This window comes from Pristis pectinata, chromosome 32 (genome assembly GCF_009764475.1).
Source record: "Pristis pectinata isolate sPriPec2 chromosome 32, sPriPec2.1.pri, whole genome shotgun sequence".
Lineage (NCBI taxonomy): Eukaryota > Metazoa > Chordata > Chondrichthyes > Rhinopristiformes > Pristidae > Pristis > Pristis pectinata.
This window is the reverse complement of record NC_067436.1, coordinates 1,063,748-1,090,242: the sequence shown is the minus strand read 5'-3', so window position 1 is coordinate 1,090,242 and position 26,495 is coordinate 1,063,748. Positions and strand designations below refer to the sequence as shown.

Sequence of the window (26,495 nt, the reverse complement as noted above, 5' to 3'; positions counted from 1 at the left end):
ACCCTGGATGCCATGTGTTCAAACCTTTCAGATCAGATGTAGAACCTTGTCAAAGGCTTGCTAAAGTCCATGTAGGCAACATCTACTGTTCTGTCCTCATTATTCCTCCTGGTCACCTTATCAAAAACAAAAACTCATTAAAACTTGTGAGACATGGTTTCCCACACACAAAGCCATACTGAATATCCCTAATCAGTCCTTGCCTTTCCAAATGCACATAAATCCTATCGCTCAGAATCCCTTCCAACAACTTTCCCACCAATGATGTTAGACTCACTGGCCTGTAGTTCCCTGGCTTGCCCTTGCAGCCCCTGTTAAATAAAAACACAACATTAGTCATCCCATATTCTTCCCGTACCTCACCTGTGGCTAAGGACGATACAAAAATCTCTGCCATGGCCCCAGCCATTTCTTCCCTTGCTCCCCACAATGTCCTCAGATGTGCTTGGTCAGGCGCTGGGGATTTATTTGCCTTTATCTGCTTCATGACTGCCAACAGCTCCTCTGTCGTGATGTGGATATCACTGTTCTCTTCCCTGACCTCTCTTACTTCCATGTTGTTCTCTATGGTAAATACAGACCAGAAGTATTAATTTAAAACCTTTCCCATCTCCCATCGCTCTCCTTAGTTACTCTTTTGCTCTTAACATATAGGATCTTTCAGGATTCTCTACCTTATCTGCCAGGGATATCTCATGTCCCCTTTCTGTCCTCCTAATTTCCTTCTTAAGTGTACTACATCCCTTAAATTCCTCAAGGGATTCGTTTGATCCCAGCTGCTTACACCTGACATATGCCTCCATTTTCGACCAGGGCCTCAATATCCCTCCTCAGCCAGGGTTCCCTGCCAGCCTTGCCCTTCACTCTAACAGGAACATGCTGGCCTTGAACTCTCCCCTTTTCACTTTTAAATGTCTCCCACTTGCCAGACATCCCTTTGGGTAGAATGGAGGATAGAATGGTACAGATGTGATGGCCAGTGTTGTGAGTGGAGGTTGTATTGGGGATTTGGGGTAGTGCAGATGTGATGGTGGGTGTTGTAACCTAGGGTAGAAGTTGTAACGGTGGGATGTGATAGAGGAGATGGAAGGGTGGAGGGTGTTTTGGGGTGGAAAATGTAATGGGGGTGGCAAAGCAGGTGTTTTGGGTGGGATGTGGGTATTTTGAGATGTGGTGCAGGGTGAATTGGGGAGGGGAGGGGAGGGGTGGAAGGTGTAAAGGACCCAGGGTGAGGGAGATGATGGGATGGCGATATCCGGCCGCTCGGCCCCGCCATCCGGTGACAGCCCCGGCGGCGGTTGGCGGCCTGGCCGCGCGCTCAGGGCGGTTGCTCTGCGGCGCGCGCGCTTTACGTTTGAACGCGTGGCGCGCGGGCGGGGCGCCGGGTTGCCCGGGCAACGGAGGGGGCGTCCGTTGGCGGGCGGTTGTTGATCGAGGCGCCGGCAGCCCGGCCGCCCCGCCGCCCGCACTCCGCCGGGGGCGCACGGCAGGCGCGGCAGCATGTTCTCGGGCTCCAGGACCTCGTCGCCCGGCTCGGCCACCGCCAGCTCGGCGTGCCAGGAGCGGCAGACGGAGATGGCGGCGTGCGAGGCGAGCGACAAGGAGCTGCAGGACGGCATGCAGGAGGGCAAGGACCAGATCAAGGAGCTGAACGAGCGCTTCGCCAAGTACATCAACAACACGGTGCTGAACCTGCAGCGCAAGAACAAGGAGCTGCTGGCCGAGCTGAAGAAACTGGAGAAGGAGGAGTTCAACGCGGCCGAGAAGGCCTACCAGAAGGACTACCAGGACTTCCAGGCGCGGGTGGACGAGATGCAGAACGAGCTGGTGCTGCTGAAGCTGGAGAAGGACAAGCTGAAGGCGCGGCTGGAGAAGGAGTGCCAGCTCAAGCGCGAGTTCGACCGCGACTTCCAGGAGCTGAAGAAGAAGTACGAGGACTCGGGCAGCGGCCTGGACAAGCTGCAGTGCCAGTTCAAGCTGCTGGAGGCGCAGCTGGCGCAGCTGAAGCTGGTGCGGGACCAGGAGCGCATCTACTGGCAGCAGAAGCTGGACAACCTGCAAAACGTGGAGCCGGCGGAGAGCACGGCGCTGGACCTGGAGCAGGCGCTGCGCAACATGCGACAGGAGTACGAGCAGATGGCCCGGCGCAACAAGGAGGAGCTGGCCCGCTACCGCCACAAGTTCGAGGAGAACAGCGTGCCGCTGCAGAAGATCAAGAAGGAAACCGAGTGCTACCGCAACGCCGTGACCGACCTGCGGCTGCGGGACGAGATGCACAAGAACCACCTGCAGGAGAAGGAGCGGGAGATCGGCCGGATCCGGGAGTACAACAAGGCGCTGGAGAAGAAGATCGAGGCGCACACGGCCGACTTCCAGGCCCTGCTCGGGGTGAAGAACGCGCTGGAGCAGGAGCTGTCCGGCTACAAGAGTCTGCTCAACCAGGTGGAGAAGAAGTCCAGGGACTACTCCAACCCGGCCTGTATAACCGGCCCGCCTGCCAAAGCAGCCGAAGAGCTCAACAAGATGTGGTGTTAGTGCACTCACACGTTGCACTCGTGTACCCCTGGGTTACTTTGATCTTGATACATATTTAAAAGACCATCTGATTAGCTGACAGTAATCCGTGTATTCTTTAGTGTTTTTACGCACAGCAGTTTTTTTCTGCTGATTATCTTTGGAAATGCATTGTAACCTCTGCATTTAATTACCTGGTTTTAGTAACGAAACATTGTGATGCCCCGTTTAAGATCTTACAATGTCAGCTTGTGGGAGCATGTCAGGAGAACAGACTTGCTTTTATTTAAAATAGCCCAGCTATAGCCATGCATCAGTCTGGATGGACGAACTTTTGGTGTCAGCAAATACAGCATTTCAATAACATTCTTGATTGTATTTTGGCATGAGTAGAGTGTTTTCGTAGTTTGTAATAGTTTGCAAACACTTATTGATATTATTTTAGGCTTTCATTCAAACAAGTGCGGAAAAAAGTTGATCATTAAAAATGTGTAACAGATGTTAACTTTAGTCCTACTATTCTCCTCATTAAACCACATCGTAAACAGTGATACTTTGTGATTTTTAAAAAAAAAATAAAGATAATTATATTGATGTAAACCTACACACAGAGATTCAACATAGAAATTAAGCGGAAACAGGTATGTAGAAATATGTGCATTTCCAGTGTATATTGTACATTGCGTTGTGCCCACACAGTGGATCCTAAGTGACTCACGTGCAACATCCTCCTGTGCCTTAATTGGGAAAAGGAGCTCCCCATTTGCCTTCTGTGTAGGTTGTAGTCAATATAAAACAGTGTTGTCTTGAATTATGGGGTTACAAGAGGCCACCCAATGAAAGTAAGCCCTCCCTGGATGTAAACCCTTTATTCAGCCCTTGTATCTAAACCCAACTATCCGAGAGTTAGGAATTCTACCCACTGAGAATGTTATCTGTAGTCTGAGTAATAATTGCCATATATCTCATTCTTGTACTAGGGAACTGAAACTGTATATGCCTGTGCTCTTCACCTGAAGGAGATATGCTTGGCTGCTGATGTGGTACTTTTTATGAATTAGCCAATTTCTATTTTCTGCAGTGGCATAACTTGGGCCATGAAAGCATGTGGGTGAAAGGATACATAAAACATAAACAAATGTGTATAAAGACCTTAGGTTTACAAAATGCAAGATTTCCTGTCAGTTTTTTTAAAGCCTCAGCCTAGTTTTTCATACTGATAATTTACACATTGAATAAATGTGCTCTGCATGTGGAAGTTGTACATTAGTTGTTCAAGATGTTGGTGAGGCTGCACGTGGAGTACTGTGTACAGTTTTGGTCATCCTGTTATAGGAAAGACATGATTAAGCTGGAAAGAGTTCAAAGAAGATTTACAAGAATGTTGTCAGGACTCGAGAGCCTGAGTCACAGGGAGAGATTGGGCAGGCTAGGACTTTATTCCATGGAACATAGGGGACTTAGGTGTGACTTTATAGAGGTGTATAAAACCATGAGAGGCATAGATAGAAAGAATGGAGAGTTTTTCTCAGGGAAAGGGAAACAAAAGCTAGGGGACATATGTTTAAGGTGAGAGGGGAAAGGAACTTGAGGGGCAACTTCTTCATGCAGAGGGTGGTGCATACATGGAACCAGCTGCCAAAGAAAGCAATTGAGGCAGGTACAGTAACAACATTGAAAAGATATTTGGATATGTATATGGATAGGAAAGGTTTAGGGGGATACGGCCAAATGCAGGCAAATATGACTAGCTTAGGTGGGCACCTTTTCAATATGAACGAGTTGGGCTGAAGGAGCTGTATTACACCATGGCACTATGATTCTATGTGGCTTTTTATTATTGAATCAAAACTATAAATGTATATGTTTAAAATAGTGTGCCTAAACTCTAATCAACCCAGTATGTTAAAGCAGTTCATGAAAACTAAGTGTCTGGATGAGATAAACTTGTATATTTCAGCTATGGAATGTGTTTAACAGAGTGGATGTTAACAACTACTGACGGAATCTCTAAGTCATATTATGAGAAAGGCTCCTTTCATTTGTCCACCTAGGTATTCTGCACCAATGAGCTGTGTATCCTTGCACTAAAGTTTCAATCAGCACTTGAAACACAATGGCACAGATGGCTGCAAGCAGAGTGCCAGAAAAATGGGATTAGCTAAGGAAATGATGTCCAGCATGATTACACTGGGCTGAAGGGCCTGTTTCTGTACTGTATGTCTGACTCTATGAAAATCAGAAGGAATTATGTGGAAAATAAGTGAGCTGAGAAGAAAGGTGAGATTTTTTAAAACCTTGTGATTAAGAGAGAAGAGGGTTTGTTATTACCAAATATCAGCTAATGGAAAATACTATTAAAATTTGCATTCAGTGTTTGAGAAGTATCAAATAGTAAATAATAAATTTGAAAAGTTATTATTTAATAGATAGAAAACACTTGGAATATTCCATCTTGTCTGGCAAATTATTGCTTATGTTTTTTGTCTTTTAACAGCTTTAGAAGCCTTGAATCTAACTATTTAGGCAGATGAGTTCCAGTGGTCCAGATGACAACGGTTACAAACAGAAGAACTTGCATTTACTAATCAATGGAGTGATTTTTGAAATACAGTCACTGTTGTAGGAACTGCGGTAGGCAATTTGAGTATAATGATAACCAACAAATTATGAGTGTTTAGGACAGTAAATGCTGGCAAGGAAGAATTCCTCTACTCTTTGAAATAGTTTAATGGGAGAGGACAGACAAGAACTTGGTTTGTTGTTCCATTTGAAAGATGCTCATAGTATGTTTACAGTCTATGCTTTGTATTTTAGTTCCAAAATGCAAATGTTCATTGGCTAACAGCAAAATACACTGGACAGTTACATGTTCCTGTTCAAATAGCATAGCATTCCCCCAGCACACACCCTGATGTCATGCAATTCACACAATTCTACAGTCCACATTTTTAGTTCCTTGGCACATTCATGATTCTAAGGATGAATTATTTCACCATAGCACCAGCAAATGATTGTCTGGCCAAATCTAATGGCAAACTGAAGTTGTGATAACTTTCAACGTCATTCTACTTACTCTGACTCTTGAATAGCTTCATATCGTTGTGTAAGTGTTCCTCATTTCAGCAGTAAGTCAACTTGAGATTTTATTTTAGGACCAGGTTTGGGTTCAGCTGAATTGTACTTTGTTGAGAGTCAAAGAGTATGCTTGTCAGAGTCATAAAGTAATGCAGCATGGAAACAGGCCCTTTGGCCCAACTCCTCCATGCTGGCCAAGGTGCCTACCTTAGCTTGGTCCATTTTCTCGTGTTTGGTCTGTGTTGCCCTAAACCTTTCCTATCCATGTACTTATCCAAATGTCTTTTAAACATCATTATTGTGCCTGCCTCAACTTGCAGTTCATTCCATATAAACACCACCCTCTGTGTGAAGGTGTTGCCCCTCAGGTCCTTTTTAAATCTTTCCCCTCTCGCCTTAAACCTATGCTGTCTAGTTTTTATTTCCCTTTTCCTGGGAAAAAGACTGCATACACCCTATCTATGCTCCTCATGATTTTATGCACCTCTATAAGGTTACTTCCGCAGTGTCCAACGTTCCAAGGAATAATGTCCTAGCCTGCCTAACCTCTCCCTATATCTCAGGCCTTCGAGTCCTGGCAACACTTTTGTAAATCTTTATTGCATTCTTTCCAGCATGTCCAGATGTCTTACCTTTTGGAGCTGGGCATAATAGATGGCAAAACTGGTGAACAAGTTGTGCATAATTACACTAAGGGCAAATGCTCAAAAACTGAGATCATTAGAAATGAAAGCTTGAAATTAAAAGTTGCTCAGCAATGAAAAAAAGTTGAATGTTGAAACTGAGAGGTTACCAAAAGCATAGTCAAATTGGTTAGTTTTAAGAAATTTTTTAAAGGTGAAAGGGAGTTGAAGATTGGTTGGGAATTTCATATCATTAACCTTAGAAGTTTGTGGCCTTTGCAATGCATGTGTATGGAATCAGCAGCTGAGCTTAGGGCTAAATAGAATGCTAAGACTGTAAGCAGATTAGTTCAAAGAGGAAGATGGAATTGGTGATAAAGATATGACATTTGTAGCAGGACTAGAAGGTAGCTTTCGATTTCCCATTGTTAGGCTGGAAGAAATGTAAGGAAATTATCTTAAAGCTAAAAAAAAAGGTAAAATCTCTTTGTATAGATGGTGTTAGCAGGTGAGGGGATATAAATGAAGAGGAAGGGGCCAAGGATAGATTCTTGAGGGAATAAGTTGATGACTTTGGCCAGTTAATGTTCTGGGCATTTAATTGATAATTATTCAAATATGGGATAAGCCAGGGTCATCTGGTAGCAATCCTTGCTGATTTTCCCCATCTAAAGCCCTGTATTACTAATACCAGTAATAAAGAAAGAACTTTAATATCCTCTGGATACCCTTAAATGTTTTCTGTCCCGTTAAATTTTGAGGTGCCATCTGAGTTGCATGAATTTCCATAAGAAAAGTCTCTCAAATTGCAATGAATGAACGGCCAGATTTTAATGTCTGAGAAATAAGTATTGGTTACATCAGGTGGTCTTTGCTGTTCGTCAGTTAGCACTGCATTTTTTTATCTGCTGTCAGTACCAGCAACAAAAGAAACACACCGAGTCATGTATAAGTGTTAGAAACTATTTTATTAATAACTAATGATAATAAGAATAAAAGTAAAAATGTTAGAATATTAAAAGTAAAAATGTTAGATATTAAACATTAACCCCCAAACCTAAACTCAAAGTGTGTGTGTGGCAAATTCCCAAACTCCAAGTCCAGGAATAGTTCTCTAAGTTCAGTTCAGCAAGCCATAATGTGAAACGTGAGCAAAGGCTTCTGCAAAGCCACCATTGACTGAAGAGAAAATGTAGAGAGAGAATAGAGAGAAATTATGAAATCCAAATGTTCCACGATGGAACCCATATGACACCTCAGTCACTGATGATCTCCACTGCTTTGTTCCGAAGTATCTGCCACCCCGAAAGGCATTCGAGAAGTGGCCGTCCACACAAATACCTACTTTCCACTACAGGTTAACGACAAAGTGGACTCCACTGGATTATTCCAAAAGTCCATATGTGGGTTGTAGTTACAGACACAGTTATTGTTTTTCATCCATTAATATTATATTATAAGGTTTTATTATAAGGTTTTGTTTTATAAGGTTCTTTTTTATAAATTTTTTATATGTTCTCTTCGGAAATAGTGGGGGTAGGACTGCGCAGGCACGTGACGGCAGCAGGTAAAGCGCGGGCAGTTTTAAGACGCAAACCGCCATATCCAGCGGGCAGCGGAGTGAGAGGTAGCAGAGTGTTCTGGGCTTTGGCTCAAGGGGCTTCGGCGTAAAGGAGCGAGGAAAGGTCGGTGACTTGAGTTAAGGAAGGAGTATGAGTGCGGTATCCTGTACTCAGTGTCAGATGTGGGAGTTCCCGGAGTCTCCCCACCTCCAGGAAGGGACATCTGCGCCCAGTGTGTCGAGCTGCAGCTTCTGAGGGACCATGTTAGGGAACTGGAGATGCAGCTCGATGACCTTCGTCTGGTCAGGGAGAGTGAGGAGGTGATTGAGAGGAGTCATAGGCAGGTGGTCATGCCGGGGCCATCGGAATCAGGCAATTGGGTCACAGTCAGGAGGGGGAAGGGAAAGGGGAAGGGGAAGAGTCAGGTACTAGAGAGTACCCCTGTGGCTGTATCCCTTGACAATAAGTACTCCTGCTTGAGTACTGTTGGGGGAGACAGCCTACCTCGGGGAAGCAACAGTGGCAGTGTCTCTGGCATGGAGTCCGGCCCTGTGGTTCAGATGGGTAGGGAAGGAGTGAGGAGGGCACTAGTGATGGGGGACTCTATAGTTAGGTGGGCAGACAAGCGATTCTGTGGACGCAGGAAAGAAACTCAGAAGGTAGTTTGCCTCCCAGGTGCCAGAGTCCAGGATGCTTCTGATCGCATCCAAGATATCCTGGAGGGGGAGGGAGATCAGCCAGAAGTCGTGGTACATATTGGTACCAACGACATAGATAGGCAAAGGAATGAGGTCCTGAAAAGAGACTATAGGGAGTTAGGAAAGAAGTTGAGAAGCAGGACCTCAAAGGTAGTAATTTCAGGATTACTGCCTGTGCCACGCGACCGTGAGTATCGGAATAGAATGAGGTAGAGGTTAAATATGCGGCTGAGGGATTGGAGTGAGGGACTGGAGTGAGGGACAGGGATTCAGATTTCTGGATCATTGGGGCCTCTTTTGGGGCAGGTATGACCTGTTCAAAGAGGATGGGTTGCACTTGAATCCCAGGGGGACCAACATACAGGCAGGGAGGTTTGCTAAGGCTACTGGGGAGAATTTAAACTAGAATTGTTGGGGGGTGGGATCCATACTGGAGAGACTGTGGAAGAGGTGTTTGGCTCTCAAATAGAGAAAGCTAATAGTAGGTACGAGAGGGAGGATAGGCAGGTGATAGAGAAGGGACGTGCTCAGACCAGTTTGAGATATGTCTATTTTAATGCAAGGAGTATAGTGAACAAGGCGGATGAGCTTAGAGCTTGGATAAATACTTGGAGCTACGATGTGGAGGCCATTACAGAGACTTGGGTAGCTTAGGGACTGGAATGGTTGCTACAAGTGCCGGGTTTTAGATGTTTTAGAAAGGACGGGGAGGGAGGCAAAAGAGGTGGGGGAGTGGCACTGTTGATCAGAGATAGTGTCATGGCTGCAGAAAAGGTGGATGTCATGGAGGGACTGTCTACGGAGTCTCTGTGGGTGGAGGTTAGGAACAGGAAAGGGTCAATAACCTTACTGGGTGTTTTTTTTTATAGGCAACCCAATAGTAACAGGGATATTGAGGAGCAGATAGGGAAGCAGATCCTAGAAAGGTGTGAGAATAAGAGTTGTTGTGATGGGGGATTTTAATTTCCCAAACATCGATTAGCATCTCCAGACAGTGAGGGGATTAGATGGGGTGGAGTTTGTTATGTGTGTCCAGGAGGGTTCTTGACACAGCATGTAGATAGGCCTAAAGAGGAGAGGCTGTGCTTGATTTGATATTGGGTAATGAACCTGGTCAGGTGTCAGACCTCTCAGTGGGTAAACATTTTGATGATAGTTATCATAATTCTATCTCCTTTACATTAGCACTAGAGAGGGATAGGAACAGACAGACTAGAAAGGTGTTTATTTGGAGTAAAGGGAATTATGAGGCTCTCAGGCAGGAAATTGGAAGATTAAATTGGGAACAGATGTTCTCTGGGAAAAGTACGGAAGATATGTGGCAAATATTCAGGGGATATTTGTGTGGAGCTCTGCACAGACATGTTCTGATGAGACGGGGAGTCATGATAGGATACAGGAACCGTGGTGTACGAAGGATATAATAAATCTAGTCAAGAGGAAAAGAAAAGCATACAAAAGGTACAGAGAGCTAGGTAATGTTAGAGATCTGGAAGAGTATAAGGCTAACAGGAAGCAGCTTAAGAAGGAAATTAGGAGAGCCAGGAGGGGACATGAGAAGGCCTTGGCGGGCAGGATTAAGGAAGACCCCACGGCATTCTACAAGTATGTGAAGAGCAAGAGGATAAGGTGCGAAAGAATAGGACCTATCAAGTGCAGCAGTGGGAAAGTGTGTATGGATCCGGAAGAAATGACGGACGTATTTAATGAATACTTTACATCAGTATTCACTGCGGAAACAGATCTGGGGGATTGTAGTGTGGACTTGCAACAGGCTGAAAAGCTTGACCATGTAGATATTAGGAAAGAGGAGGTGCTGGAACTTTTGGAAAGCATCAAATTGGATAAGTCATCGGGGCCAGATGAGATGTACCCCAGGCTGCTGTGGGAGGTGAGGGAGGAGATTGCGGAACCTCTGATGATGATCTTTGTGTCGTCCATGGAGACGGGAGAGGTTCCGGAAGATTGGAGGTTTGAGAATGTTGTTCCCTTGTTCAAGAAGGGGAGTAGAGATAGCCCAGGAAATTATAGACCGGTGAGTCTTACCTCAGTGGTTGGTAAGCTGATGGAGAAGATCCTGAGGGGCAGGATTTATGAATATTTGGAGAGGTATAATATGATTAGGAATAGTCAGCATGGCTTTGTGAAGGGCAGGTCCTGCCTTACGAGCCTGATTGAATTTTTTGAGGATGTGACTAAACACATCGATGAAGGGAGAGCAGTAGATGTAGTGTATATGGATTTCAGCAAGGTGTTTGATAAGGTACCCCATGCGAGGCTTATGGAGAATGTGAGGAGACATGGGATCCAAGGGGACATTGCAATGTGGATCCAGAACTGGCTGGCCCACAGAAGGCAAAGAGTGGTTGTTGAAGGGTCGTATTCTGAGTGGAAGTTGGTGACCAGTGCTGTACCTCAGGGATCTGTACTAGGACCCTTACTATTTGTGATTTTTATAAATGACCTGGATGAGGAAGTGGAGGGGTGGGTTAGTAAGTTTGCAGATGACACAAAGGTTGGGTGTGTTGTGATAAGTATAGAGGGCTGTCAGAGGTTACAGAGGGACATAGATAGGATGCAGAGTTGGGCTGAGAAGTGGCAGATGCAGTTCGACCCAGATAAGTGTGAAGTGGTTCATTTTGGTGGGTCAGATATGTTGGCGGAATATAGTATTAATGGTAGGACTCTTGGCAGTGTGGAGGATCAGAGGGATCTTGGGGTCCGAGTCCATAGGATGCTCAAAGCAGCTGCTCAGGTTGACTCTGTGGTTAAGAAGGAATATGGTGTATTGTCCTTCATCAATCGTGGAATTGAATTTAGGAGCCGAGAGGTATTGTTGCAGCTATATAGGTCCCTGGTCAGACCCCACTTGGAGTATTGTTCTCAGTTCTGGTCACCTCACTACAGGAAGGATGTGGAAGCCATAGAAAGGGTGCAGAGAAGATTTAAAAGGATGCTGTCTTATGAAAGCAGGTTGAGGGAACTCAGCCTTTTTTCCTTGGAGCGAGGGAGGATAAGGGGGGACCTGATAGAGGTATATAAGATGATGTGAGGCATTGCTCGGGTGGATAGTCAGAGGCTTTTCCCCAGGGCTGAAATGGTGGCCACAAGAGGACATAGATTTAACGTTCTGGGGAGTAGGTATAGAGGAGATGTCAGGGTAAGTTTTTTACTCAGAGAGTAGTGAGTGCATGGAATGGGCTGCCGGCAACGGTGGTGGAGGCTGATACGATAGGGTCTTTTAAGAGACTGTTAGATAGGTACATGGAGATGAGAAAAATGGAGGGCTATGGGTAAGCCTAGTAATTTCTAGGGTAGGGACATGTTTGGCACAGCTTTGTGGGCCGAAGGACCTGAATTGTGCTGTAGGTTTTTCTATGTTTCGATGTTTTAATACAGAGACCAGCAGACAGTGTGTCTCCTTCCTTCTCTCTCTCTTTCTGACTAAACTAAAACGTCAGTGCGTCATTATCTCCTGTTGCTGTCGTAATAAAGCCACACACACACACACACACACACACACACACACACACACACACACACACACACACACACACACACACACACACACACACACTACTGTACTCTGTGTGAGTTTCCTCTGGGTGCTCCGGTTTCCTCCCACATTCCAAAAGACGTACGGGTAGGTTAATTTGGGTTTAAAATGGGCGGCGCGGACTCGTTGGGCCAGAAGGGCCTATTACCACGCTGTAAATAAAAAAAAAATTTTAAAGATTTAACACGTTTGTACTCCCTTGGGTTTAGCTGACAAAAGTGAAAATGATGAGGGGATTTAATAGATGAACTAATTCCACTGGTGGGGAAACCCAGGACTAGAATTCTGAATACTAGACCCAGGCCTTTTAGAGTGGAATCAGGCAGCAGATGCTCACACACAGGTTTACCAGAAATCTGAATTCACCTCTTCCAAACAGTTGTGGACGCTGCGTCAATTAATATGTTCAAGACCAAGAACAATAGATTTTAGCCAAATAAATCAGTAGATACAGAACCAAGGCTATTAAATGGAATTGAAATACTAAATGAAAAGCAGAGCAAGTTTGGAAAACCATGGCCTAATTAGGGACAGTCAGCATGGCTTTGTGTGGGGCAAATTATGTCTTTCTAACTTGAATGAGTTTTTTGAGGAGGTGGCAAAGGTGATTGATGAAGGTGGAGCTGTGGATATTGTCCACATGGATTTTAGTAAGGCATTTGACAAGGTCCGTCATAGTAGGCTAATCCAGAAGATTAAGATGCATGGGATCCATGGTGATTTGGCTGTTTGAATTCAGAATAGGCTTGCCTATAGAAGATAGAGGGTAGTGGTCAATAGGACTTATTCTGGCTTGAGGTCCACGACTAGTGGTGTTCCACAGGGATCTGTACTGGGACCTCTGCTGTAATACCTGGATGAAAACGTAGATGGGTGGGTTAGTAAATTTGCAGACAATAGAAAGATAGGTGTGGAAAGCGTAGAAGATTGCAGAATATAGATCAGTTGCAGATATGGGTGGAGAAATGGCTGATGGAGTTAAATATGGCCAAATGTGAGGTGTTGCACTTTGGGAGATCAAATATAATTGTACAGTTTTCTGTTATTGGCAAGACCCTTAACAGTGTTGCTGTACAGAGGGATCATGGGATTGCTTGGAGTCCATAGCTCCCTGAAAGTGGGTGCACGAAGTTGATAGGGTGGTAAAGAAGGCATATGGCTTGCTTGCCTTTATTAGTTGAGGCATTGAGTTCAAGACTTGGGAAGTTACGTTGCAGCTTTATAAAACTCTAGTTAGGCTGCATCTGGAGTATTACATTCAATTCTGGTTGCCCCATTATAGGATGTGGAGGCTTTGGAGAGGGTGCAAAAGAGGTTTACCAGGATGCTGCCTGGATTAGAAGGCATGGGCTATGAGGGAAGGTTGGACAAACTTGGGTAGTATTTTCTGGAGTGGCGAAAAAAGAGGATATCTGATAGATCTCCTCTGAGAGATCTGATAGAGGTTTATAAAATTATGAGAGGCATAAATAGGGTAGACAGTCAGTCTCTCAGGGTAGAAATGTCAAATACTAAGGGGCATAGCTTTAAGGCGAGAGGGGAAAGGGAGATATGCACGGCCAGTTTTTTTACTCAGTGGTAGGTGCCTGGAATGCACAGCCAGCTGGTAATGGCAGGAAATATGATAGAGGTGTTTAAGAGGTTCTTAAATAGGCACATGGATGTATCGAGAATGAAGGGATATCGACATTTTGTAGGCAGAAGGGATTTGTTTAGTTTGGCATTTGATTACTATTTATTTAGCTCAGCACAATATTGTGGGCCAAAGGCCTGTTCCTTTGCTCTACTGTCCTATGTTCCATGTAAGTTTGAGCATCTGACTAGCCTATTTGAGGAGATTCCTGTGGCCTTGGTTTAATATATCATTCTCCCCATACAATACCCCAAAAGTGCAGTAATCCCACAGTGCTAGACTGGAGTATCAGCAATGATTGTGCTCATGGCTCTGGAATGACCTATGATCCGCTAATTCTGGCTTCATGGCATCAGGATGACAGCCAGTTCATGCCCAAGGAGCTCACTCAGTAGAAACAGGAGTTGTAAAAAGCTCTTAGTGACATTAACTGTTGGCTTTTCCCGTGAAGCCTTTGTTGATCTTTGCTTTAAACATGATACAGCACAAGACTTCTTTGGGGCTCAACTTCACATCGGAATTGTTTCATTATGAATGGTATTTGGGTGATGTCTGATTGAGTTGAAGGAAAGAACATTGATCTTTCATATTAATTGATTCCTATAAGAGGCATAGATCAGATTGATTGTCTTTTCCCATGATAGGTATGTCTAAAATTAGAGAGCATTGGTTTAAAGGGAATCTGAGGGGTAAATATTTCACCAAAAAGTAGTTGGTATCTGGAATGAGCTGCTGGAGGAAATGGTAGAAGCAGGAACTGTAACAGCATTTCAGAGGCATCCTGACAAGTACTTGAATGAGCAAGGCTGAGAGGGATAGGGAATTAATACAAGCAAGTGGGATTAGTATAGATAGACATTGTGGCCTAAACGGCCTGTTCCTATGCTATAGAACTCTATGACTCTTTGAGTGGCACAGGTTTTGCTCTTTACTATTTAAGTTACAAAACTTGGCTTTTATTCAATATATATATTTTTTAATTTGTGTGCTTTTTTTTCCCCTTTAGGATGAAGTGGGAGCCCCTGGGATAGTAGTTGGTGTTGCTGTGGATGGAAAGGAAGTTTGGTCTGAAGGTTTGTATTGTATTCTGATTTATGATGAGGCGGCATAGTAGCGTAGCAGTTAGCGCGACGCTATTACAGCGCCAGCGATCAGGGTTCGATTCCTGTTGCTGTCTGTAAGGAGTTTGTACGTTCTCCCCGTGTCTGCGTGGGTTTCCTCCGGGTGCTCCGGTTTCCTCTCACATTCCAAAGATGTACGGGTAGGTTAATTTGGGTTTTAAAATGGGCGGCGCGGACTCGTTGGGCCAGAAGGGCCTGTTACCATGCTGTAAATAAAAAAAAACTGTTTAGTGAAAGGGTGGGGAGTGTTCCTTGTGAAACCTAAACTGAAATTGTACAAAGAAAGAAGAAATAAGTGACAGTATTTATTTTATATTTTGAAAATTAACAGTCATGTGATATAGATTCATCATTATGAGTACTGCATTTCAAATGTTATTTGAATTCCTTTATTAAAAGTATTATTAATAATAAGTACTATGTATTATTAATAAAAATATTATTCCTTAATAAAAGTGCTTTTACTCATCTGTTATGGCATTGAAGAAGGGCATGTTCATTCCATCATCCCATTACCCCTCTGCTTATTTCCCTGTACTGCTCCAATTTATTCTCATCACATACTTTTGATCAGTTTGATAATCAAACAATTATTTTTAAAATAATCCTTTTGATTATTTTGCCACTTACCTACACTAAATCGTAATTTAGAATCGTTAATTCATCAATCAGTATATCTTTGGGATGTGGGAGGAACCCAGTGGAAACCTATACTGTTATGTAGAGAATGCACAAACTCTACATGGACAACACTAGAAGGCAGGATCGAACCTGGGTCCTCTGTGCCCCACACATCTTTTTACAACTGATGCATCTCAAGTAATTACCTTGTAATGAAGTAAATTGTAACAGCCACAAATAGCAATGTAATAAAAGAATATGTGATCTGTTTTTAGTTGTATTGAATGAGGAGATGTTGCCTAAGGTACTCATAGAGTCATAGAGCAATACAGCACAGATACAGCCCCTTCAGCCCAACGAGTCCATGCTGACCATGTTGCCCACCCAGCTAGTCCCAGTTTGCTGCATTCGGCCCATATCCCTCCAGGCCTGGGCAAACTCCCTGATCTTCGAAAAATGCCACTCGAAAGTGGATTTTTTTTACACCAGTCTGAGAGAGCATCTCCAGGTCAGGATTGTGTGTGGTTAGGAGGGGAACTCAGAGGTATTCCCTTACACCTGAACTTTGACCTTTAGTTTATGCACATATACATTGTTCCTATAAATATAGAAAATAATTATGGCTTTATATTCTTGAAGATGATGAATGTTAATATTTCCTGGTCAAGTGATCTTTGTGAGTACTATGAATCTAGTGTTTATTACTCATGAGTTGGTACTTTGGCTTAATGTTCGATCAGGGTCACATAATTAAAATTTGACTTTGCTCAGAGTAAAATGTGATGATAACTATTTCTGGGTTGTCTTGTGCACTCCTGAAACAGACTGGCATTTCTGGGAATAAATGCTTTTGTATGCCTCATGCATTTTATACAGTAGTTTTGGAGGGGCATGATGTTATTCCCTATAATTGCTTATTTTGGAATGTTTCTGTGGAAATGATACCACATTTTCCTGGGAACAGCCATTTTTAGGCACTCAGGACAACTGGGATAAGTGCTAGATTAAGACCTCTGAAAGGGAAACCATTCACTTAACCCCCATGGTACCTTGACAATTTAAATCCAAGTAAGTAAATTACAGTAATTAAATTACTATTGTATGATTCTTTTAACCTGGTATTTTAAAAAAATGCTTGTCTCAGAACAATAATCACAAAGCTACTGTACTGATTCATTCAGTAGAAAAAGAATGTAAACAGGGAATCAGGCAGTCTGTAAAGGACCATAAAATATCCTTGTTGAGGAGGATTAAGGAAAATCCCAAGGCATTTTATACATACATTAAAAACAAGAGGTTAGCTAGGGAGCAGGCAGGACCACTCAAGGCAGGAATTATGCCTGAAGCCAGAGAAAGTGGGTGAGATGCTAAATAAGTATTTGGCATCAGTATTCACCAAGGAGAAGGATATGAGATCAGGGAAGGGTGTGAGTTTTTCTAGGGCATGTTGATATCAAGAAGGACAAGGTTTTGGATCTCTTGAAGAACATTGTATGATCGCTAGGGCTTGATGGGATCTATTCCAGGTTATCGAGAGAGGCAAGAGAGGAAATTTCTGGGGCCTTGACAAAGATCTTTGTATCCTCTTCAGTCTCGGGGGACGTCCCAGAGGACTGGAGAATAGTCACTGTTGTTCCTCTGTTTAAGGAGGGCAATAAGGACAAACCAGGAGAGCTTTACATCAGTGGTAGGGAAATTATTGGAGAAGATTCTTTGGGGTAGAATTTACTCACATCTGGAAAAGCATGGACTTACTTGGGATCACATGGCTTTGTGCAGGGGAGGCAATGTTTTACAAACTTAATTGAGATTTTTGAGGAGGTGATGAAAATAGTCAATAGGCAATAGACAATAGGAGCAGAAGTAGACCATTCGGCCCTTCGAGTCTGCACCGCCATTTTGAGATCATGGCTGATCCTCAACAATCAATATCCTGTTCCTGCCTTGTCCCCATATCCCTTGATTCCCCTATCTATAAGAAACCTATCTAGCTCCTTCTTGAAAGTGCCCAGAGAATTGGCCTCCACTGCCCTCTGAGGCAGTGCATTCCACAAATTCACAACCCTCTGGGAGAAGTTGTTTTTCCTCACCTCTGTCCTAAATGGCCTAGCCCTTATTCTTAAATCATGCCCCCTGGTCCTGGACTTCCCCAACATCTGGAACATATTTCCTGTCTCTATCTTGTCCAATCCCTTAATAATCCTGTATGTTTCAATCAGATCCCCTCTCAATCTTCTCAATTCTAGCGTGTACAATCCCAGTCTCTCCAACCTCTCAGCTTAAGACAGTCCCGACATCCCCGGAATTAACCTCATAAACCTACGCTGCACGCCCTCTATAGCCAGGATATCCTTCCTTAACCCTGGAGACCAAAACTGTACACAATACTCCAGGAGTGGTCTCACCAGGGCCCTGTACAAATGCAAAAGAATCTCTTTGCTTTTGTACTCAATTCCCCTTGTAATATAGGCCAACATTCCATTAGCCTTCATCACTGCCTGCAGCACTTGCTCATTCACTTTCAGTGACTGATGAACAAGGACTCCTAGATCCCTTTGTATTTCCCCCTTACCTAACCCCACACCATTCAGATAATAATCCGCCTTCCTGTTCCTGCTCCCAAAGTGGATAACCTCACACTTGTCCAGATTAAACTTCATCTGCCAAGTATCTGCCCACTTACCCAACCTATCCAAATCACCTTGAATTCTCCTAACTTTCTCTACACATGTCGCACTGCCACCCAACTTTGTATCATCAGCAAACTTGCTAATGTTACTCACAATGCCTTCATCTAAATCATCAACATAGATCGTAAATGACTGATGACAGTAAGGCAGTGGATGTTGTTCATGTAGACTTTAGTAAAGCATTCAGCAAGGTCCCTCATGGTAGGCTGATCCAGGAAAGTAAGGCGCATGGGTTCCACTGGGTCCTGGTAGATTGGATTCAGAGTTCACTTGCCCACAGAAGGCAGTGGCGGAAGAGTGTTATTCTGGTTGGAGGCCTGTGAGCAGTGGTATTCTGCAGGGATCAGTGCTGGGACCTCTGTTGTTTGTGATATATATGAATGATTTGGATAGAAATGTCAGTCAGCTGATTAATAAGTTTGCATTTGACATGAAAATTAGTGGAGTTGTAGATAGTGAGGAAGGTTGTGAAAAGATACAGCAGGACATAGGTCAGTTGTAAATATGGGGGGAGAAATGGCAGATGGAGTTTTTATCCAGACTAGTGTGAGTTTGCACCTTGGGAGGTCAAATGTATGAGGAAAGTTTGCAGTAAGCAGTATGACTCTAAGGAGCTTTGACATACAGAGTGATCCTGGGGTATGAGTACATATCTCCCTGAAAGTGGCAGCAGAAGCAGTGGTAAAGAAGGCATACAGCATACTTGCCTTCATTGGCTGGGGCATTGAGTATAAAAGTTGGCAAGTCATATTGCAGCTGTATAAAAGTTTGGTAAGGCCACATTTTGAGTACTGTGCGCAGTTCTGATCACCGCATTGCAAGAAAGATGTGGAGGCTTTGGAGAGAGTGTGAAAGAGGTTCACCAGGATGTTGCCTGGATGAGAGAGTATTAGCTACAAGGAGAGGTTGGACATACTTGGGTAGTTTTCTCTGGAGCGTCAGAGGCTGAGGGGAGACGTGATGGAAGTATCTAAAATTATGAGCGGCATAGATAGGGCAGATGATCAGAATCTTTTTCCCAGGGTGGAAATGTCAAATAGCAGAGGGACTAGCTTTAAGGTGAGAGGGAGAAATATAAAGGAGATGTGCGAGGCAAGTTTTTTTTTACACAGAGTGGTGGGGGCCTGGAATGCACTGCCAGGGGTGGTGGTGGAGCAGATATGATAGCAATGTTTAAGAAGCACTTAGACAGGCACATGACAGGCAGGAGATGGAGGGATATAAACCTTGTCCAGGCAAGTAGAACTAGTTAAATTTGCATCATGGTTGACACAGACATCGTGGGCCAAAGGGTCTGTTCGTGTGCTGTACTGTTCAATGTTCTATTCATGTCCCTTGGGGAGAAAATCTCTCGTCCTTATCTGATCCGCCCATGCACAACACCAGACTCTCACCAATATCGGTAGTTCAGTGTAATGATGCAGCTCTACAAAACTGTGGTTAGACCACACTTGGAGTACTGTGTCCAATTCTGGTCACCTCATTATAGGAAGGATGTGGAAGCATTAGAAAGGGTGCAGAGGAGATTTACCAGGATGCTGCCTGGATTGGAGAGTATGGATTATGAGGAGAGACTAAAGAAGCTAGGGCTTTACTCTTTGGAGAGAAGGAAGATGAGGGGAGACATGATAGAGGTATACAAAATATTAAGAGGAATAGATAGAGTGGACAGCCAGTGCCTCTTTCCCAGGGCACCAGTGCTCAATATAAGATGGCATGGCTTTAAAGTAATGGGTGGGAAGTTCAAGGGAGATATCAGAGGGAGGTTTTTCACCCAGAGAGTGGTTGGTGCATGGAATGCACTGCCTGGGGTAGTGGTGGAAGCAGATACGTTGGTCAAGTTCAAGAGGTTTTTAGATAGCCATATGGAGGAATTTAAAATAGGGGGATATGTGGGAGGAAGGGGTTAGATAGTTTTAAAGGTTGGCACAACATGGTGGGCCGAAGGGCCTGTATTGTGCTATATTGTTCTAAGGTTCTATGGTAATTAGGGATGGACAATAAAGGTTGGCATTACCATTGATGCTCGCCTACAATGAATGAATTAAAAAAAAGAATGTCAAAATAAAACTGCAGATGCTGGAAATCTGAAATAAAAATAGAACATTAATGTTCCATTATTCAAGAAGGGAAATGGAGATAATCCTGGGAACTATTGACTGGTGAGTCTCACGTCAATGATAGGGAAGCTATTGGGGAGGATTCTTCGGGATAGGATAGCATTTGGAAAATCATGGCCTAATTAAGGACAGTCAGCCTTGTTTTGTGCAGGGCAAGTCATGTCTTACTAACGTGATTGAGTTTTTTGAGGAGGTGACGAAAGTGATTGATGAAGGTAGAGCTGTGGATGTTGTCTATATGGATTTTACTAAGGCGTTTAACAAGGTTCCTCATGGTAGGCTCATCCAGAAGATTAAGATGCATGGCATCCACAGTGACTTGGCTGTTTAGATTCAGAATTTGCTTGCCTATAGAAGATAGATGGTAGTGGCCGATGGGACATTGTGGCTAGAGGTCCGCGACTAGAGGTGTTCTGCAGAGATCCTACTGCTGTACTGGGCCCTCTGCTATTTGTGATGTACGTAAAAGACCTTGATGAAAATGTTGATGGGTGGATTAGTAAGATCGCAGATGATGCAGAGATTGGTGGTGTTTTGGATGATGTAGAAGGTTGCCAAAGGATACAGTGGGATATAGATCAATTGCAGATATGGGTGGAGAAATGGCAGATAAGAGTTTAATCCAGCCAAATGTAAGATGTTGCACTTTGGGAGATCAAATGTAAGGGACAATACACAGTTAATGGCAAGACCCTTAACAGTGTTGATGTGCAGAGGGATCTTGGGGTTCAAGTCTATAGCTCCCTGAAAGTGGCTGCACAGGTTGATAGGGTGGTAAAGAAGGCGTGTGGCATGCTTGCCTTTAGTAGTTGAGGCATTGAGTTCAAGACTCGGGAAGTTATTCTTGTGATTTGTAAAACTGTAGTTAGGCCGCATCTGGAGTATTGCATTTAATTCCGGTCGCCCCCAGTATAGGAAGGGTGTGGAGGCTTTGGAGAGGGTGCAGAAGAGGTTTACTAGGATGCTGCCTGGATTAGAGGGCATTTGCTATGATGGGAGGTTGGAAAAACTTGGGTTGTTTTCTCTGGAGCAGCAGAGGCTGAGGGGAGACCTGATAGAAGTTTATAAGATTATGAGGGGCATAGATAGATTAGACAGCTGGTATCTTTTTCCCCAGGGTCGATATGCATAACACCAGACGGCATGCATTTAAGGTGAGACGGGGTAAGTTCAAAGGAGATGTGTGGGGCAAAATTTTTACACAGAGGGTGATAGGTGCCTGGAATACGCTGCCAGGGGTGGTAGTAGAGGCCAATACAATAGAGGTGTTTAAGGCTCTTAGTCATATGAATGTGCAAAAAATTGAAGGATATGCACATTGTGTAGGCAGAAGGGATTAGTTTAGTTAGGCTTTTAATCACTTGTTTAAGTAGTTTGGCATAACATCGCAAGCTGAAGTCCCTGTTCCTATGCGGTATTGTTCTATGTTCCAGTCCTGTCATAATTTGCCTTCCCCAATTTCGTACTTTCCCGCAATGTCCAGAATTATCCTTATTCATAACTATCATAAAACCTAAGGAGTTGTGATCAATGTTCCCAAAATGTTCTTCCACTGAAATGGCAGTCATAGAGCAATACAGCATGGACACAGGCCCTTCGGCCCAAACAGTCCATGCCGACCATGGTGCCCACTCAGCTAGTCCTAATTTCCTCTGTATGCTCCGTACCCCTTCAAGCCTCGCTCTTCCATGTACCTGTCCAAGTGCTTCTTAAATGTAATATTGTACCTGCCTCACCCACTTCCTCTGGTAGCTTGTTCCATATACTGACCATACTCTGTGTGGAAAAAGTTGTCCCTCGGGTCTCTTTTAAATCTTTCCCCTCTCACCCTAAACCTACACCCCCTAGTTTTAGACTCCCCTACCCTGGGGTAAAAACATACCGTCCACTTTATCTCTGCCTCTCATAATTTTAAACAGCTCTATAAGCTCGCCCTTCATTCTCTTGCATTTCAAGGAATCAAGACCTAGCCTTTTTCACCACCCTGTCTACCTGTGATGCCAATTTCAACAAACTATGCACTCATACTTCGAGGTGCCTCCGTTCCATTACACTCCCTAGGGCCCTACCATTCATAATGTAAGTCCTACACTAGTTTGACTTTCCAAATGCATCACCTCACACTTATCTGCATTGAAATCCATTTGCCACTCCTCGGCCCACTTCCCTAAATGATCAAGATCCCCTGTAATCTACGATAACCTTCTTCACTATCAATAACACCGCTTAATTTCGTGGACCACCTCTGGAATGTCTTCAGAGATTTCAGAAGCACCTATATGGAATATATCTCATCATCAGAGCGAAGGCGACAGAGACAGAGGAACTGAGAGAGTGGAATAGAATACCTACACCAGGCAGACTGTGAGGAAGTATAATCAAGGTGGCTGTGGAATCTATGGGTTTGCAGTGGATGTTCCTGGTTAATCCCCTGAAATGGAAATGGAGAGATCAAGAAAGGGAATGGAAGAGTCAGAGATGGACCATGTGAATGTCTTTCTTCTTCCTTAACCATGGCTTCCCCTCTACCATGGTGAACAGAGCCCAGGACTGCATCTCATCTACTTCCTGCACCTCGATCTCACTCCTTCTCCTAGACAGAACAAGAACCACATTCCGCTGTTCCTCACCTTCCACCGCATCAGTCTCTGCATTTAATGGATTATCTCTCACAACCTCTGCCAAGATTCCACCGCCAAACACTATTCCCCTCCCCTCCCTTTTCAGCATTTCAAAGGGAGCACTCCCTTTGTGACTCTCTGGCCTGCTCTTCTGACACCACCCCCATCAAATGGCACTTCCCTGTGCAACTGCAGGAGGTGCAATACCTGTCCTATCAGCGCTCCCCTCCTTCCGGAGACCCAAACAGTCTTTCCAGGTAAGGCAGGATCCACTCCAGTGTACTGCATTCAGTTCTCACAATGTGACCTCTACATTGGAGAAACCACGCACAGGTTGGATGACCGCCTTTCTCAGTCAATAGGATTAACCCTGAGTTTCCAGTTGCCTCCCACTTTAATTCACCACCCCACTCCCACTCTGCCCTCTCTGTCTGTGGTGTCCTGTATTATCACAATGAGACCCAACAGAAATTTGAGGAACAACCCCTCATTTTCAGTCTGGGCACGTTGCAGGGTGGAACTGGATTCACAGTATTGAGTTCTCCCGCTTCAGATAAATTCCACTTTCCTTCTCTCTATGACCAGGACTCCTATTCCCCTCTTCTGTTTTCTCTTTAATTTGTATATTCTGGTCTGCTGGGCACAACTGTACAACAGCACCCAGACTTCACAACATTAGCAACATATTAGACAGGTAAAGCAGCTGAACTGTCTATTCAGTGGCTTCTCATTTCACTGTATAACCCACATTACCAATGTTCCACCCACTGCTCTCCCCCACCTTCTCTACTGCTTAGACTAACTTACTTTCTCAGTTCTGATGAAGGGTTTTTGACTTGAAATGTTAACTGTTCCTATTCCACATTGTGTTGCCTAACCTGCTGAGTTTTTCCGGAATTTTCTGTTTTTATTAAAAAGAACTCCTGATGTACTTTGCAGCTGTGACAATCTTTGGGGAGCTGGGAGGTGAATCAGACATTGAAAAATGACTGACTAATGTAGCTAAATATTTATGTGGCTGGTTGCCATTAACCTTCTGGTGCTTTCCAAAGTGGTGCCATTGGTGTATTTGGCAATTATAATATTGTTGAATGTCAAGGGGAGGTGATTAAGTTCACTCTTGCTGGAGGTGTTCTTTGCCTGCGATTTGTGTATTAAGTACAGGTGACCTCTGTGGTACAGCTATTCAGGTAACAGGAGTTTGCCCCTACAGAATTCACAATCACTACCCAAAAATTTGAGATACAGAATAAAATTCATTCTCACAGAACTTGTGTGAAAATTAAGTAAATAAATCAAATTAAAATGTATTTTTTTTTCAACTCGTGTTTCTTGATGCGTGCACAGATGATATGGCTTCACGTTATGGAAAATTGCGATACAGACCGTTTTTTAGGAATGCAGGCCCCCCCCCCCCCCCCCGCCAACCCAATAATGTCGGGGTCACCTGTATGTTGCCTCATCAGTCTAAGCCTTGATGTTGCTTAAGCTTTTGATTTGCTGTATTTCTGAGCAAGCTTCCATTTATCGTTCTGACTTGCTTCAAGGACTGGGGTACGCAGATGTGGAAAACCGAGTGTTGTGTAAACCAGATACAGTGATGCGAATCGCCAGTATCAGCAAACCCCTGACCATGACTGCCATTGCCAAGCTGTGGGAGAATGGAAAGTTGGATTTTGATGCTCCTGTGCAGAAATATGTGCCAGAATTTCCAGAAAAGGAGTATGAAGGAGAGAAAGTAAGAATGTTTCAGAAATCCTCACTCTTATTTGTCAGTTGTTTGTTAATTCCATTATATGTTTTGTATCACTTTGAAAATCTTTCAGCTTCTGATTGTTGCCTTGTTTTGCTTCACATGTACCATGGAAATATGTGGCATTAAGTCTAACTCAACTGAGTTATCTTCCTTTCAAGCAGCAAACCTCAAATCTCTATTCCCTTTTCCTTCAATCACCTACAGATCTTGGCATGGAATTGGAAGGATGTGTCTTAGAGGGAAGTCAGGACATGAAGTGTACACAGTTATTTGGTTCAGCTCCCAAGTCATTCTCAATCATTAATAGGATGTTAGAGATTTGGAAGTCTTTCCCAAATTATGTAAAAGGGACTTGTCCTTGCTTATGGATATCTCAATTCATTCCTGAGGGAAAGCCTCTGACAGATGGGAAAAAAAGTGGATTGCTCCAATCCTGTGATATCCTTCAGAGGGTCATACAGCAGGGAAACAGACCATTTGGCCCACCATATCCATGCCAGCCAGTGGGCACCCATCCATATTAATCCCATCTTCCAGCATTTGACTTGCAGCCTTCAATGCTGGGCAATTCAATGCTTGCCTCAGTGCTTCTTAATTGCCCAGGAAGTGTATATCAGGTACTCGGCATTCTCTGCGTGAAGAAGGACCCCCTCAGGTCCCTTCTCATATTATGGAGTAATGCTATTGATATAATACTTATGTTTTGATTTTGAGTCAATGTTTTTCATAACCCATTTCTTTATTGTGTGCCTACTCCCAGACAGGCAAATCCATTGTAGCCAGTGCTATATGTAACATTGTATACACAGAGGGTACTTGTTCACATGGTACATTCCTAATGGAATGTAATACAGTATATGATACATCAAGTTAATTATGATGAAAGTCAGAAGAAATAACACATCCAAAATAACTATTATTTTGTCCCTTTATTTCAATACATAGACTTCAGATATTTGGGTCAATGAACTGTCCTTCCAAATCTGGTTCCAGCTGGTTTTGGTTCTCCCTGGTCTGTTGCTGAGCTGTGATGGCCATTTTACTTGGCCAGTGGTACACTCTCTGGTATCTTCTGCCAAACAAGCCTCTTAAGTGGTTCTCTGTTCCTCCAATATGTGATGTCCATCATGACCTTGCATGATATGAAGTGTATATTTGTCGAGTCATCACTGCCTTCCACAATGCAGTGGTGTCTTTCTGATGTGGGCTTCATCCTTGCCCCGTCCCTGAGTCTCCGTGGCACTGTTTTCTGTTGTAGTAGTGAACTTGACTTTGGATTATGTTATGGTGTGCCTTATCAATCCCATCTGCTGGACTGCACTCCTTCCAGCTATGGGTGTTGCATCTGTCTGGGCCACTACAATCAAATCCACATCCTAGCTCTTATGAAGACTAACACTGAAGTGTGCTGAACTTTCCTTTTGACGTTTAACACTGAAGCGAGCTGGATTTACCACATTCAAGGAGCATTCCCTAGCTCGCCTCAGTGTTATACATCTGCTTAGTTTTAATTGCACTGTCTCGAGATTGATGGTTTGCTTTGGGTGGGCATTATTCATTGCTCCAGAATCAAGCTGAATTGTTGCAGGTGTAGACTATATTGCTGCTGGCCCCACATCTCCAGTGATCCTGGTTTGATCTTGACCTCTGGTGTTTGTGTGGATTTTACACATTCTTCCTGTGACTGCATGGATTTCCTCCTGGTCAGGGCTCCAGCTTCCTTTCACATTCCAAAGATGTGCGGGATGGTAGGCTCATTGGCCACTATAAATTGCCTGTAGTGTTTGGGTGAGGAGTAGAATCTAAGGGGAGTTGATGGGAATGTGGGAGAATAAAATTGGATTGGTATTAATGGGTGTTTATGGATGTTTGATGATCAACATGGACTTGTTAGGCTGAAAG

General features: G+C 43.9%; 2 protein-coding genes across 4 annotated transcripts in view; both read left to right on the top strand.

Annotated features, from left to right (window-relative positions):
• lactb (lactamase, beta) overlaps positions 1-26,495 on the top strand; it is a 62,702-nt gene that overhangs the window by 3,151 nt on the left and 33,056 nt on the right. For all 3 annotated transcript variants that reach the window (XM_052042651.1, XM_052042647.1, XM_052042650.1), the window contains exons 2-3: positions 14,671-14,737; positions 24,385-24,575. In XM_052042651.1, the coding sequence (XP_051898611.1) occupies positions 14,671-14,737; positions 24,385-24,575 (258 nt within the window). The remainder of the gene's footprint in view (positions 1-14,670; positions 14,738-24,384; positions 24,576-26,495) is intronic.
• LOC127585300 (vimentin-like) lies at positions 1,366-3,042 on the top strand. Its single transcript, XM_052042652.1, has one exon. The coding sequence runs from the start codon at positions 1,501-1,503 to the stop codon at positions 2,533-2,535; it is 1,035 nt and encodes a 344-aa protein (XP_051898612.1). The 5' UTR covers positions 1,366-1,500; the 3' UTR covers positions 2,536-3,042.

Bases quoted from the DNA above. Each gene is read 5' to 3' on its own strand.
- LOC127585300 (XM_052042652.1), top strand. From the start codon at position 1,501: ATGTTCTCGGGCTCCAGGACCTCGTCGCCCGGCTCGGCCACCGCCAGC.